Genomic DNA, 15,429 nt, shown 5'->3' with positions numbered 1-15,429 from the left:
CATGAATAAACAAATTGTTTGTTATTAAAAAATAGTGCAATTTGATGTAAAATTAGTTTTTAATTTTTCTGGTTGATTGGGAATAATACTGTCATTTTGCAAAGTCTTTAATATCTCCTAAAATAAAATATAGCATATTAAAATCACTTAGAAAAATATCATATATATACTATTAATTAAATAAAAATATTATTTTTATAACTCACTAGTTGTTCTTTCATCTTGGTGTAAATATCTCGCGCAAATGAGTTGAGAACTTCTTCCATATTAATATTTAATTTCGATGATATTTCAAAAAATTTAATACCATATTTATCAGCAAATTTTTCAGCTCTTTCTGTTGGTACTTCTCTGTTTCTTTTTAAATCACATTTTGAACCAAGAAGAATTATTACAACATCTTCTGGAGCATTATCTTTAATCTGGCTTATCCAGTATTCTAAATTTTCAAAACTTTTTTCATTTGTTACATCATAAACAAGCATTATTCCATGTGTATCATTATAATATTTTTTTTTGATAGATGTATACCTAAATAATTATATAATTCAATCGTTTAAATTGTTTTATATATACATATGAAAAATTAATATATATATTTCAACTTACTGGCGACCTGTTGCGACCAGAGAAAGCATCCATGCATGCCTAAAATTCAATTTAATATAAAAAATAAATAAATAAATATAATTTAAATAATTTTATGTTAAATAATTAAATAAGGGATGCTAGAACAGACATGACCTCCACGTGGTGCATCCCGGGTCATGCTAAGAAGTCTGTTAATAATCACTTGAGTGATCATAGGAGGGGTCGAAAAAAGTGAAAGTGTAAATTAGTGATAGTGGTATAATAAAATAAGTACTCATCGCGAAAAAAGTGTACATATAAGTGTAAAAAAACAAATTAATTAACCATATTTGAAGTTCGATATTTTCTCCATCAAGCTCAATTATCCGTGAACGATAGTTACACTCTAAAAAAATTTTAAAAAATCATTAATCACAATAAAAAAATATTTTTATATATAAATTTTATAACACACGAATAATGTTATCTTTTTTTAATTATTATATTATATTTATCTTTGAGTCATTAATTAATAACACAGTTATAACTCTGATAATAAATTAAAAATACATACTGCTTTGTGGTTGTGTAAATTGTTGTTCTGAAAATGAAAACATTATACTTTTTTTTCCAACAGAATAATCTCCAATCAGTACAATTTTGCATTTTGGAATAATTAAATTTGACATGCTAATTTTTTTTCCACTTGTTACACTTAATTATTTTAAATAATAAATTTTGTTTTTACTTAGCCGATACGTTTAAATTTAGTCCTACTAGTTGAGGAAAAAAAAAATCAGTTATATTGTAAATTTATTTTTTAAATAAATAAATGCATTAAGATATTTTTAATTGATAAATTAAAAATATTTGCTGTGATATTTTTACAGTGAAGTTTTTATAGACACTGACTAAATGTTTTCGACAATATATAACAGAGTCTACACACATACTTATTGTGTGTTATCAGTATTGTCTTATCACAATCTAATTTTAACTAAAAACATATTTTAAAAAATCTAAAAAAACTCTATAATATTTCATAAATAAATCAACACAGTCAACTATTTAAATTATTATATAATATACAAAAAAAAAAAAAATCATCTTTTATTTATTTCTTTTAAAACTCATTTGAATAAATTCATCTTTTATTTAATGAATTTTTAAATTAAATTAAAGAACATTTTTTAATTTTTTTGTTCTGTTTTTTCAGTGGTTTTGATATATCCAAAGTACTGTCTTCTTCCAAACTAATTGTATGCTAAAATTGAATAGAAATTATCAATAAAAAATTGTAATTTTATAGATAAAATTAAAACCTTTTTAAATAATGAAAAAAAATTATTACCATTTCTTGAAATATGTTGGTGTATATACCACGGGCAAGAGTAGAAAAAGCTTCTTCAATATTAACATTTAAAACTGCTGATGTTTCAAGAAATTCAATATTATGTTTGGAAGCTAATTTTTCACCTTCTTCTTTTGATACTTTTTTCTGATCTTCTAAATCACATTTATTACCAATTAAAATTTTTTTAATATTTTCTGGTGCATTTTCTTCAACTGCTGATAGCCAGTATTTAATTTGTTCATATGATTTTTCATCTGTTGCATCATAAACAAGCATTACTCCATGAGCTCCACGATAATAAGCATGGGTGATACTTCCATATCGTTCTTGGCCAGCAGTATCCCTGATTTTAATAAATAAAAAATTACAAATATTATAAAAATTATAATAAAATAAAAGAAAAAATACCAACCATATTTGGAGTTTAATTTTCGTTCCATTAATTTCAACAGTGCGTACTCTAAAGTCAATACCTAATGAAAAATAAATAAAATATAAATTTAAATTTATAAAATAAATACGTTATCAAATTTTATGTGTCACATGACTCATGAAAAACAAGAAAATTATTTATAAAATATATTTTTTAATTAAAAATAAAATTCAATACATTGTTGTATTGAAATTTTTAATAATTACACATACCAATTGTTGCAATATGATTTTTTTTTAAATCTTCATTCATAAATCTAGTGAGAATACAAGTTTTTCCAGCTCCTGAATTTCCAATAAGTAGCACTTTGGCTATGTAATCATGATAATTATTTGACATTCTGATCAATATATTTTTGATTTATTGTCAACTTAAAATAATACTAAATTTTTATTTTGAAAACTAGCCTCACCCTGGACACGTTAATCTATGTGTCATATCTATGACACACAACTAACTAAAAATATCAGAATGTTTTTTTTTTTCTTCTTTAGATTACAAATAAAACTCGAGGCAATGAAAAAATAAATAAACATAATAATTATTATGCTTGAATAAAGAAAAAAAAAATATATATTTTTATATATTTTATTTACTTTGATTAATTATTAAATATAAATTTATCTGATGCTTTATTTTAAAAAAAAATAATAAATTTATAATTTTTTTATTGAATAATATTATTAAATAAATTTATTAATCATAACTGAATTATAATTGAATATATATAAAATTTTAATAATAATTTAAATGTATATAAACTGTTAATAATATAATAAAGCTGAAAATAAAAAAAAGTGATAATTTATATTAATTAAAATAATATAAATTGAATTAATATATTTATAAAATTTATTATAATCGTCATTTATTTTTTTTGCATGTTTGAAACGAGATACATTTTGCAGAATGAAAAAGCAAATTTAAAAAATCAACACAAAACGCGTCTGTACAGTCGAAATTTCAATTTTATCGTGTTGATTTTTTCACCGTCAAACATTGCTTATTCTAATATTAACGAAAAAAAAAAATAATAATAATTCTGTTAATTAACTATGAAATATTAACTATTGTTCCAACTTTTTTTTGTGGAAAAAAAACATCTATAATAAAATTTAAAAAACACAAAGATTTTACAATTTCCGGCCTTGAATATATTATCAAAGAATTTTTCTTTTTTTTTATATAATTTAATTTACATGATAAATGAGAGAATATTAATTTTTTTTTTCTCTTAATTATTCTCTCAATTAGCAGGTGTTATTAAATTATTGTAAAAAAAATATTATCTTATTAATTAGTTCGTGAGATGTACCTTTAATAAGGAAAAATCAACTTGTTTAATTTGTTTTTTGTTTTTTTTACTTTACAAAAAACCGTAAAGTTTAATCAAAAAAACAAAAAAAAATATTACAAAATTACGGTTACATTGTCAAATAGATTGTATTTTTAATTAAATTTTTTATTTTTTTATTTATTCTTATTACTATTTTGCAAGAGATTTTATTACCGCTATATTAATCATAAAAAGAGTACTGTGCAAGAGTGGATTTGGTCAACGGCAACCATTCCCCCTGTGTTCCCGATTTTTTTTTTAATTGTTTTGAAAAATAATAACTAAACGATTATGTTTTAATCTTTTTTTTTTTTTTTTTTTTTCATTTTCTATCTTTTTTTCCATATTAAAAAACAAATCATATTGAGAATCACATTTGATTTTAATTTAGTATTTTTTTTAAATTTATTCAATTTGTTCTGTTGCGATGTGTGTCATCTCAACACTCAAGGACTTGAATAACACCGTGAACTGTGATTCGATGATATATTAATCTTCAAAATCAAATTTGAAATGTTAAAAAAAAATTTATGATCAGTTGATAGTGTAGCCTTGAAGATGAAAGGTCAAAGTATAGAACATCTTGACAACCAATTTTGTGGCTTTCTTGTTTGCTCTGACATTCTCAAAACATTACCTCCACTTTTTGGTGGATTTGATGCTTCCTATAAATCATTAAATTGCTAAATTAAAATCTCATCTTATCAAACAAACAAGCAAATTTTAAAACAACCAAATTTAAATCAATAACAATGACAACAAATAAGCTAGAAAAAAAATATTGATGTAGTATTATGCTTCAAGCAAACATTGTTAATTTCGAAATATAAAAAAAAAAGAAAAAAAAAAAAACAATCGGGGAATGAAGTTACCTTCTTTGAAGATAGAACCAGCACCAAGAAACAAAGATAAAGACATAAGAACAAAGAAACAACAATTAGTTAATGATATAAAACTACAGTGATTTTTTAATTTAAAAATTTTTTTTTTTCTCAATAAAAAAAAAAACAAGAAGTAACCCTGCACCTGTGCTTTCCATAATTAACATAAATTATTTCGATTATATATTTTCTACGTGAATAAATATAATTGATATAATAAATATAAAATATATTTACCAATTTTTTTTCCATTTTAGCTTTAATATCACGTGCAAGTGTATAAAATGCTTCTTCAACATTGATACTTGATTTAGCTGATGTTTCCATAAATTTAATACCATATTCAACAGCTAATTGATCACCTCTCTCTTTTGATACAGCTCTTCTCTCAACTAATTCACATTTATTACCTAAAAGCATTTTTTCAACATCTGCCGAGGCATTTTCTTCAATATTACGAATCCAATTTTTTATATTTTCAAAACTTTTTTCATTTGTTACATCATAAACAAGCATTATTCCCATTGCTCCACGATAATAAGCTGTTGTTATGGTTCTGAATCTAATAATTATAAATAATATTACATTAAAATTACATCAAAATATTTTATTTACAAATTAAATATTTATATTTACCTTTCTTGTCCTGCAGTGTCCCTAAAAAAATTCCAAAAAAAAAAAACAACATTATTATTTATTTATTAAATTATAAACTAACTATTTAATAATCAACAAAACAAACCATATTTGTAGCTTAATTTTTTTTCCATCAAGTTCTATTGTTCGTATCTTAAAGTCAATACCTGTAAAAGAAATAATGATAAATTTTTCGAGCAAAGGTTAAAGAGTTTAATAGAAATAAAATAATAGATTTTCATGACGAGTGCAACAATTATCAAACACAAAGAACAACAGTGTGTTTGTCTAGATAAATTCCTACTTTTTATGTGATAATATTTAAAAAGCATATTAAAAATATATAAGAAGAAGAAGATTCTTGGATGATGGCACACCCAGAATGAACAGCATGTTTGTCTTATTATTATTAACTTGATATGCATGACTAATGACTAATGATGAATAGACACTAATCACATTAAACAATCACAAATAATAACAATAACAACATAAAAAAAATTATACGTAAACATATTAATGTAAAAATTAAAAATCTATTATCAAGTGAAACAAAAAAAAAACATACCAATTGTAGAGATGAAAGTTGTGTTGAAAGCATCTTCAGAAAATCTGAAGAGTACACAAGTTTTTCCAACTCCAGAATCTCCAATGAGTAATAATTTAAATAAATAATCATATGTCTTTGCCATTATAATTGTTTATAAAATTTAAAAAAAAAAAAAAAAAATTATAATCCTTTTGTTATTATTATTTGTCCCAGTGTAATCCTTGAAGTTTTTTTTTTTTAATATTTTTTTTAATCACCTATAACACACAAACATACAAATCACTAACCTCAATTGATATTTTATATTTATTTTTTGTCAATATTTAATAATTAATTTTATCACTTGATTATTATTTATAAATAATATTATTTAAATAATATTATTGTTATATATTGACAGTTAAACATACAGGCCCGGATGTACATATGTATCAAGTTATTGATAACTTGATTCTCGTTGTTCCAAAATCCAAATTAACGATGACGTTGTCGTTGATAATGATGATGACGAGGATGTATGGTGGTCGTCTTTCTTTTATGCGGTTTATGTGTATTATTTTATTTTAATATGTTTTCCTTTTTTCCTTTTTTTTTTTTTATCACACAGTTATTACCCGCGCATCAAAATTTTTTTTATTTATTTTTATTTAATTCACTACGATGTCGGATGTCAATGTCGTTGGTCGGTTGTTGGAATAGCTTGGGGGAAGGAATGAAATACTGAAGCAAAAAAAAAAGGCAACAAATAAAAAAAAAAAACTAAGGATACTTGATGTTGAAAAAAATGGAGGGAACAAGGACACAAGATTCAAGGAACTTGTTGGGTACTTTGATTAAATATATATTGCCACATTGAACTTGATATTTTTATTTAATTATTTATTCATTTTGGCTAGATAAAGAAAAACAAAATTCATAGCCAATTTCTTTTTTTTTTATTTTTTTTGTTTCTCAAGAGTTTGGTAATATTACACACACACGTTTATGATTGTTGTCAATGTGTGTATATTTTATTTTCTCTTTTTAATTTTATCTATTTTTCTTTCTCTCTTGTTCACTGTTATAAATTATTTATCGTTTATTTTTCTAGCCAATCGACAAAAAGGATAAAAAAAAAATAAACAAATTGATTGTCGTTTGATGAAAACGACACCTGTCATGTAAACAAAACGTGCTAAGCAGTGCTAAAATAAAAAACAAAAACAGCTAACGAGATAATAATAATTGTTGTTGCTATATTAATCAATTAATTAATTGGTTTTTTTTAAAAAAATCAACATGGATAAAGTATATCGTTTTGATCCTGCAAAAATTACAGAAAAATATAATATCAAAGAGTGTTTTAATGAGTATTCAAAACTCATTGATCAACTTGAACATGATGAGGTTATTACTAATGAAAATAAATCAAAAAAATTAGATGAAATTTACAAGTAAGTAGCAAATAAAATTAATGTTTATACTAATAATAATATAAATTTACTTATCAAGTTTTAGAATTAAAAATATTAATTATTTTGATGAGGAAGATGATGAATCAAATGATGCAGAAAATAATACAACAACAAATCAATATGAATATAATCTTGGTCTACCACAAGGTTTACCAAATATACCTGCAATACAAAAATTAAAATTATTAGCTGAAAAATATGCCAAAGAAGAAAAAAAAAAAAGTTTATATAAACAGCCAATTTACGTACCAATTGTAAGTTTATTATAATAAATAAATAATATTATTAAATTTGATTTAATAAATAAAATTTTTTGTTTTAGAATAATACTGAAATTATTGAAGGTGAAAAATCAATACCAGGTAAAGATATATTAATAGAAATAAGAATTTTTAATCCTTTTGTTGCTGATTCAAGACATGGTCCACCATCAAAAAGAAAAATATCATTATCACGAGTTATTTCAATTCTTGGATGTCAAACTCTTGCTGATTTACGTGATAAAATTAGCTGTGTATCAGATTTATCAGTATCATATGAATCAAGTAATGATCCATCAGCTGCCCAACATCTATTATCAAATAAAGTAAGCAACAATAATTAAACTATAAAATAATTTTATTATTAAATAATAATAATTAATTTTTTATTTTTATCAAAGAATTTATATAAATCTGGATTTTTCTATATTGAAAATACTTTTTACAATGATATGAGAGATAAAAATAATCATGACAATAGTGCTGTTATAAGAGAATGGGCTGAGGCAAAAAATTTTGGTAAATTTAGTGTTGAAAAAATGGAAGAAACAAAAATTGAATCATTAAATGTTAGATTTGGTTATCCTTGGGTTTATCAGCATCAAGGAACTTGTGAGCATTTAGTTGTATTTGCAGATGCAAGGTAAATATTTATAAAAAATATTAAATTTATCTATAAATTTATTTGATTAATGGAATTTTTATTTTTTTTGTAGATTAATTAATCCTGATGATCATTTAGCAATTAAAAATTATCCAAGAGTTGATAGAATAAGTTGCATACGTAATAGTTCATGTTTATTGTGTGCTGATAAACCAGTTTATTGGATAACAATTGACAGTGATAGAGTACCACATAATCCTTGTTATTTTTGTAAAAAATGTTTTAAATCATTTAATTATATTGATGGTAAAAAAATTGGTAATTTTAAAGCATACAGATTTCCATGTGATCCTGATATTATCGAAGCTATTGAAAATAAATCACGTGTTAAAATCGAACTTATGGATCAAAGCTAAACAATAAATTAGTCGGTGAAAAGAAAACTGGAAATATTTTTATCGAAATAATTTTATATTTCTTTTTTTTTTTTTAATTTATAAAAATATAAATAATATTTACTTAAGTTATATTTTTAAGCTTTTGTTTGTACAATAAATTATCGAGTTTTTTTAAATTTATTTTTACAGTATTTGCATTTGGATTTATATCAAGTGCTTTATTATACATTTGTCTTGCTAATTCATATTTATTCCATCGATGATAAAGAACTCCTAAAAGAAAAAAAAAATAATTATTCATTTTTTGTTTATGATTTAAATTGTTTAATTTTTTTTTACCTAAATTTGTGTAAATTGATGGATTAGTTGAATCAAGATTTAAAGAATTTTTAAATTCAATTTCAGCTTTTTCAAAATTTCCTATTTTTCCTAATATATTTGCAATGTTTAGACGAATTGTTGCATCATTTGGAAATAATTTAACAGCTATTTTTCCTTTTTCAAGTGCTTTTTCTGTCATTCCCATGTCATCAAGTAGTCTTATTGAATTTGTCCAAGCACGTTTATGATTGGTTTTTTGTTTTATTGCATTTGACCATGATTCTAAAGCTTCCGTGAATTTTTTTTGCTCCATATACTTAAAAATAACATATAAATAAACAAATGTATTAGTAAAAGATTAATGATTATAAATTTATTTACCAAAATTCCTAAATTGTAATGGCAATCAGGACAATTGGGTCGATGAATTAATGACGTTAGGTAACAAGCTTTAGATTCATTAAATTTTTTAAGTCCTGATAAAACAATTCCAAGATTCATCCAAGCTGCAGCAAAATCTGTTCTAATAAACGAAAAAACATTTGTAAATTAATAGCAATAAGATTTATTTAATAGAAAAAAATATATGAAATATATCTTACTGTATTTCAACAGCTTTTCTCAATAATTTTTCAGCATCATTATATTTTTCCTGATCTTTAAGTAAGTTACCAAGATTATTCATAGCTTGTGCATAGTCTGGATGTAATCGTATAGCTTCTTTGTATTCTAATTCAGCTAATAAAATATTTCCCATATCTGCTGCACTTTTTGCAACATTATAATGAACCTTGGCATTTAATGGACACACTGACAATGCTGAATTGAATAAATAATTTTCATTATTCCACTGTGAACTTCTCGAACATGATCTTGCAAACCAAGTGATAAAAAGTATTCCAAATATCGTCATGTTGAGCTTTGAATATCCAAGTTTATAAAATAATTTATCAAGACAAATTACAAATATCAACAAGTAACCAGCAGATGGAAGATACAGCGTACGTTCAGCAATGACAAATCCAACATTAAAAAAAATATTACTTGCTGGTAGAAATGGTATTGTCAACATCAAAATTCCCATCAACATATATCTGAAAACCAAGTGATTTAAATATAAAAAAAAATTTACAAAGGAAAAAATAGATTTTACCTTGAATCTTCATGTTTTTTTCTTATCCATATGAACCTTATCATCAATCCAATTATAAACCATAATATAAAAATAAAAAAAATTCTTAAATCGAAATTCGAAATAAGTGGAACACATCCCATTGACCAGTCGAAACACAACCACTCTGGACAAATTAATAGCCAAAAATTTAATGAATAAATATAATGATAATTAATATGACGAAGATAAATACTGTCTAAAAATGATGCAGGATTATCAACTGGTTGAAATTTTGGTGTTGAAAAACCCATCAGGCTAAATCTCACAGCCAGCAACACAAATCCAATTAACGTTAACAATAAAATCCGTATGATAAATCTAAAATTATCGTATATTTTTGATTTATTAAGCCAATTTAGATTTAAAATTTTTAAAAAATCTTGAAGACTATTTTTTTGAACAATTATCAAATCATATGTAACACAAATACCCTGTAAATATTTTTAAAAATAATTATAAAGAATAAATATTTAAAATTTAAATTTACTTACTATTGCAGTTATACCAGTTTCTTTGCATAGCATTGCAATTGTTATAAATATTATTGTTATAATTAAATTAATACATAATGCTAATATATTATTTGAATATACAGAACGATTGTAAAATAAGATTGAAAGCCATACAAATATTGTACATAAAATATCAGCTCTACCAACAATTCCTGATACCTAAAAATAAAATTAATTCAATTCAATTTGTATTTTTTACTTAGTCATTTTCATCATGAGTACAAATGTACTTACAGCTTCAGTATGAACTGGATGAACAGCAAAAAGTGCAGAAGCATAAAATGCTAGATGTTTAAATTTATTTGTTAATAATATATTAAAAACCCAATAAGTTAATAAACAAACAAATGAATGTAATATTAAATTGACAATATGAAAATCAACTGGATCCAATTGTCCTCTTAGCCAATAATGAAATCTAAAAATAATTATTATTTATTAATATTCAATTTTGTATAATTTAATATTCAAATAATACCTAAATGTCATTATTGTCAAGGGTCTGTATGATCTATGACTCTGATAATGAGTAAGTTTATTCCCCCAAAAATCATTTTTAAAAATTTTTGATAATTCAGTTGTTGTGACATCTGGGTTTGTTGTGATTGCTGGTGAATCATCAAATACAAATTTTCCATTGTATGAATTAATACAACACAATGATCCTACTAAAATTATTAAAATTTCCCAATGCCTAGGAAGAGCTAAATAACAACAATAAAATTGTTAATAAAATATTAATATTATAAATATTATTAACACAAAATTACCAGGCAACATTGATGTTGTATTTGATTGTGTCATTTCTCATGTAATATTTCATTGAAAATTAATGAAAATATATTATTTTAAATAATAATAAATTAGTGAAATTACACTGGTTGGCTGGTATGTACTCATCACAGGTGGTTAATTAATATAAACACAATATTTATGTCACCTGGACATTATCGGTATGACAGATATCTGTGGTGCCTAATCAAATTAATTCATTAATTGTTTGGTGGCACGTGTATGTGTGTAACCTCTCTCAACAATATTAAATTGTTTATAAACAATCTGTTAAATTGAATAACAGATAATAATGGATTCATCAATAGCACCAGAACTTAGCAATGTAACTGAAACGTGAAGTACAACAAAGTGGTTGTTGTTATAGTTGTTGTTTACGTTTTCTTGGAACAAAATCAACTGAATATTTTTTTGATCCAATAAAAACATCATTAAAGGTAAGTTGGTATTTTTTTACATTTATTATTGATTATTTATATTTGTAATAATAAAAATTATCATATTTTTAGTTGAATTTTATAAATGCTGATGATGAAATTAAAAGTGAAACTCGTTGTATATCATGTCTAGGAATACTTGATGATGCTATTGAAAAAGAAGCTGTGCAAAATGTAAAAATGGTTGTGGTAAAAATTGCTAAAGTAGGTGTAATCAATAACTTGTTTATAATATTATAAAATTAATTATATTTACAGATAAAAGAAGCTATTAAAAATGGTGGTTATGATTCTTCAACATTTACATTTGCATTGTCTTTGCCAGTATCATTGACAATTAGAGAAACATCAATACAAATAGCATTGTCAAAAAAATTTAATTTATCAGAATATCAATTGATTGGTTTAAAATTAAAAACATGGAGTGTTAAAGATGTATGGAAAGCTCAAGTTGTACCAATTATTGAAAATGAATGTTTGATGAAAAATGTAACTGCACCAGTTCCATCATTATTTTCAATTGATATTTCATTTATCAATGATACAGATGAAATTGAATGCAACAAATTGTTAGTAATTTTATTTAAATTTATTATCAAATATATTATTAACATATTTACTTATTTTTAGATTGAAAAAATGTGATCCAAATTTTGTAGAATCAAAACATAAACATGTAAATGATAAAATTTATAGTAGAAATACTATTGAAAAAATTTTATCAAGTGTAAAAGAAGAAAATTTTATTGAATATTTTAATATTCCAATTGACAGACCAGCTGAAATTATTAAAGTTGATAAAGTTGGTTGTTCACATGGAAGTATTTTCATTGGAGGTACGTATTTTTTCATCATGTATTTTTAATCTTTTCAACATGTAACATTTTGTTTTTTTCGATCACCAGGAAGATACACTAAATTTAATAGAAAATTAAGTCAAACACCTTGGTTTATAAATGGTGAAAAAAAAATGGAAACATCAGTACAAGAATTAATTTGTGAATTTATTGTTGAGCATACAAAAGCTGAATCATTAAAATTTTTATCATCTGGAAGAGAAGATGTTGATGTAAGAACAATTAATTCTGGACGTCCATTTGCTGTTGAGCTTGTTAATCCAAAAATAACAAATATTAGTGATGATGAGTTTAATGATATGGTTACAAAAATAAATGCATCAACAGATATGGTTCAAGTAACATCCAGACTGAAATTATTAAACAGGTAATAAATTAATAATGAATTAATTTATAATATTTTAATGACAACAATAAATTGTATACTATTTTTTATTTAATTTGTTTGCAGTGATGATTTGAAAAGACTGAAAGAAGGTGAAAATCAAAAATCAAAATTTTATCGAGCACTTTGTTTGTTACGTTCAAATACTGCTGACACAATTGATTTTGAAAAATTAAATTCAATTAAAAATTTAGAAATTATACAAAAAACTCCAATTCGTGTTTTACACAGACGACCATTGGCATCAAGACCAAGATTTATTCATGATTTACGTGGACGTTTATTAACTCAACAAGAAATTATTAAATTATCCATAAATACACCAGAAAATGTATTAAAAAATTTATTTGTTCTTGATTTAAAAACTCAAGCTGGTACTTATGTTAAAGAATTTGTTCATGGTGATTTTTGTCGAACAAAACCTAATTTAGGTGATTTACTTCATGAAGATGTTGATATTGTTGCTCTTGATGTTACAGGAATTAATTTACACTGGCCATAATTAATTATTTCAACTTTGAATTTATAATATTTGTAGCTATTTACAAATTAAAAACGTAAATTAAACAAAAAAATATGTATTTATTTAAATGTTTTTTTTTTTTTTGTTGCTAAAACAAACATCCTGTTTGGCTTGACATAATTTATCGTTTGTAAATTAATGACAGCTGTTTATTATAATTTAAACAGAATAAATTAAACTTTTAAAAACATTTAAATAAATAATTTTATATACAACTTTTTATAATTGAATTAATGATTTTAAAATATGAATAGTAATTTATTAGTTTACTATTTAGACTTGTAAATTAATAGGCAATGTGAAAATGAATTATTTTCTATTAATGAGAGAATTGGTGTTTTTAAATTTCAATTAAAATTAAATTGCTATTAATATTTTAAAGATTATACTGGCTTTTTGTTAGTCTCATCAAGACTTGCAAAGAGTTAAAGTAATCAGCAAATGCTGGAACTCTTTGTAATGCTAAAAATTATTATGATAAAAATCCAAGTCCTACCATCTCCAAAAATTGATATGATAAATTTTTTAAAATACTCACGAAACTCAAGGGTTAAAAAAATAAACATTTTATAGTTTGAGAATATTTTAATAGTTACTATATTGTTTAAAAAATGATAATTAAATTCGTAATAGTAATAATATTTATTGTTGATATTGTACACCATAAAATTTATGTTTAATTGTATCTTCATCATAGTAAACATTATTTTTCTTAACACCACGACGTTTTTTTGGATCTTTATTACTATTTTTTGGAGCAATATTTGGCATGAGACCAGCTTTTTGTGCCATTGTAATCATTATACCAACTCTTTTTTGTTGCACTTTACATAGACCAGTTATTCTTCTTGGTAACACGCCTCCATTTGATTTTAAAAATTGACTGAGAATCAAAACATCCTAAAAAAATTAATTAAAATTATAAAAATATATTTAAACATTGTTATTTAATTTTTATAGATAGACACATGTATAGTTGTTAATTTAAAGACAGATGTAAATAATTTGAAATACATACTGTGTGTTTAACGTCAACACCGGTGGAACATAACAGACATGATCCATTGCCAACATCTTTGAACAAATTAACGTCACGTGGATCAGGAAATTATCAGTGTATTACCCTCTTTTGTTTCAATAACTATTAAAATAATTAAAAATTAAATAAATATATTATGTAATTTGTTTACAAATTTTAGGTTATGTAGATGTAATCTTTTCATTTTTCAATGATAGATATTAAAATGATGTAATTTATTTATGTGTATTTTGATGAATGATGATTAACTTACTTTCTTTGAGTTTTAATACAGGTGTGACACTTATTGATCTTTGACTTTGTGAATATAATAATTTTTTGCCAAGAGTAAATAATGTTTGTCTCAGCGCCATGATTGTTGTTGTCAATTAAACTGCTTTCAACAAAATTTAAAGGTCCAACAAAGAGAGAGAGAGAAAACATACTAGCGCTCAAAACTGGGACTACTATTTTTTTTTTTTTTTTAATATCCACTTGTGGTTTGAATTTTAAAAAAATGTATATGCAATGAAACATAAAATTAAAGAAAAAAAAGTAATTCTTATTAAGGATTACTTTTTTTTCTTTACGTTTTTCTAATCATTCCAAAAATCATATTAGTGTTCAGCTGATTTAGAACATTTTACACGTTCCATGAAACAAAATATATATGAATAATATTCTTATATAAAATTCTAAATAAATAAATTTATATAGCACCGTCAGCTGTGTAAACTTTATTAATTTTATTTTCATTTCTAGCTCTTGTTCTTTTAATTATTTAAAATATAATTAGCTGACTATCATAAATCAATAACTAAAATTTGTTTTAAACAATTATATACTATGCAATTATAGAAAAATAAATTAAAATAGAATTAAATTTATTTGATATTGAAAATTAATGGTCTTGGTTTGTTATAGCTGACAAGAT

At 23.4% G+C, this 15,429-nt stretch overlaps 6 protein-coding genes and 1 pseudogene across 9 annotated transcripts; 2 read left to right on the top strand and 5 right to left on the bottom strand.

The window, feature by feature from the left end:
• Positions 1-12: 12 nt before the first annotated feature.
• LOC122853734 (ras-related protein Rab-8A-like) lies at positions 13-1,259 on the bottom strand. Its single transcript, XM_044154150.1, has 5 exons — positions 1,145-1,259; positions 916-976; positions 610-648; positions 207-531; positions 13-117 (listed from the first exon to the last, which is right to left on the bottom strand). The coding sequence occupies exons 1-5, from the start codon at positions 1,257-1,259 to the stop codon at positions 25-27; spliced, it is 633 nt and encodes a 210-aa protein (XP_044010085.1). The 3' UTR covers positions 13-24.
• Positions 1,260-1,550: 291 nt separating this feature from the next.
• On the bottom strand, positions 1,551-2,843 carry LOC122853733 (ras-related protein Rab-13-like). The gene is made up of 5 exons (XM_044154149.1): positions 2,570-2,843; positions 2,337-2,397; positions 1,922-2,267; positions 1,756-1,834; positions 1,551-1,567 (listed from the first exon to the last, which is right to left on the bottom strand). The coding sequence occupies exons 1-5, from the start codon at positions 2,694-2,696 to the stop codon at positions 1,551-1,553; spliced, it is 630 nt and encodes a 209-aa protein (XP_044010084.1). The 5' UTR covers positions 2,697-2,843.
• Positions 2,844-3,220: 377 nt separating this feature from the next.
• On the bottom strand, positions 3,221-6,820 carry LOC122854602 (ras-related protein Rab-8A-like). 2 transcript variants are annotated; one of them, XM_044155419.1, is made up of 7 exons: positions 6,171-6,820; positions 5,779-6,017; positions 5,317-5,377; positions 5,211-5,231; positions 4,812-5,136; positions 4,566-4,568; positions 3,221-4,358 (listed from the first exon to the last, which is right to left on the bottom strand). In XM_044155419.1, exons 2-7 carry the CDS (start codon positions 5,900-5,902, stop codon positions 4,260-4,262), a joined length of 633 nt encoding a protein of 210 aa, XP_044011354.1. In that variant the 5' UTR covers positions 5,903-6,017; positions 6,171-6,820; the 3' UTR covers positions 3,221-4,259. The 2 variants fall into 2 exon arrangements, with proteins under 2 accessions (XP_044011354.1, XP_044011355.1); XM_044155420.1 differs by lacking the exon at positions 4,566-4,568 and having other exon boundaries at positions 6,171-6,815.
• Positions 6,433-8,531, top strand: LOC122854596 (snRNA-activating protein complex subunit 3-like). 3 transcript variants are annotated; one of them, XM_044155413.1, is made up of 6 exons: positions 6,433-6,584; positions 6,851-7,193; positions 7,290-7,468; positions 7,537-7,800; positions 7,876-8,117; positions 8,191-8,531. In XM_044155413.1, exons 2-6 carry the CDS (start codon positions 7,181-7,183, stop codon positions 8,492-8,494), a joined length of 1,002 nt encoding a protein of 333 aa, XP_044011348.1. In that variant the 5' UTR covers positions 6,433-6,584; positions 6,851-7,180; the 3' UTR covers positions 8,495-8,531. The 3 variants fall into 3 exon arrangements, with proteins under 3 accessions (XP_044011348.1, XP_044011347.1, XP_044011346.1); XM_044155412.1 differs by having other exon boundaries at positions 7,252-7,468; XM_044155411.1 differs by lacking the exon at positions 6,433-6,584 and adding an exon at positions 6,650-6,759 and having other exon boundaries at positions 7,252-7,468.
• Positions 8,532-8,597: 66 nt separating this feature from the next.
• On the bottom strand, positions 8,598-11,575 carry LOC122853732 (protein O-mannosyl-transferase TMTC4-like). The gene is made up of 9 exons (XM_044154148.1): positions 11,254-11,575; positions 10,962-11,187; positions 10,718-10,901; positions 10,463-10,642; positions 9,951-10,402; positions 9,400-9,891; positions 9,179-9,320; positions 8,816-9,113; positions 8,598-8,749 (listed from the first exon to the last, which is right to left on the bottom strand). The coding sequence occupies exons 1-9, from the start codon at positions 11,285-11,287 to the stop codon at positions 8,598-8,600; spliced, it is 2,160 nt and encodes a 719-aa protein (XP_044010083.1). The 5' UTR covers positions 11,288-11,575.
• LOC122853730 (tRNA pseudouridine synthase Pus10-like) lies at positions 11,417-13,545 on the top strand. The gene is made up of 7 exons (XM_044154147.1): positions 11,417-11,436; positions 11,628-11,712; positions 11,785-11,886; positions 11,971-12,281; positions 12,343-12,548; positions 12,618-12,936; positions 13,021-13,545. Exons 1-7 carry the CDS (start codon positions 11,417-11,419, stop codon positions 13,454-13,456), a joined length of 1,479 nt encoding a protein of 492 aa, XP_044010082.1. The 3' UTR covers positions 13,457-13,545.
• Positions 13,546-13,584: 39 nt separating this feature from the next.
• LOC122854604 lies at positions 13,585-14,905 on the bottom strand (annotated as a pseudogene).
• Between the last annotated feature and the right edge of the window lie 524 nt (positions 14,906-15,429).

The sequence above is a fragment of the Aphidius gifuensis genome, linkage group LG4 (genome assembly GCF_014905175.1).
Source record: "Aphidius gifuensis isolate YNYX2018 linkage group LG4, ASM1490517v1, whole genome shotgun sequence".
NCBI classification, from domain to species: domain Eukaryota; kingdom Metazoa; phylum Arthropoda; class Insecta; order Hymenoptera; family Braconidae; genus Aphidius; species Aphidius gifuensis.
The sequence above is the reverse complement of the archived record's forward strand: the minus strand, read 5'-3'. Positions and strand labels throughout refer to the sequence as shown.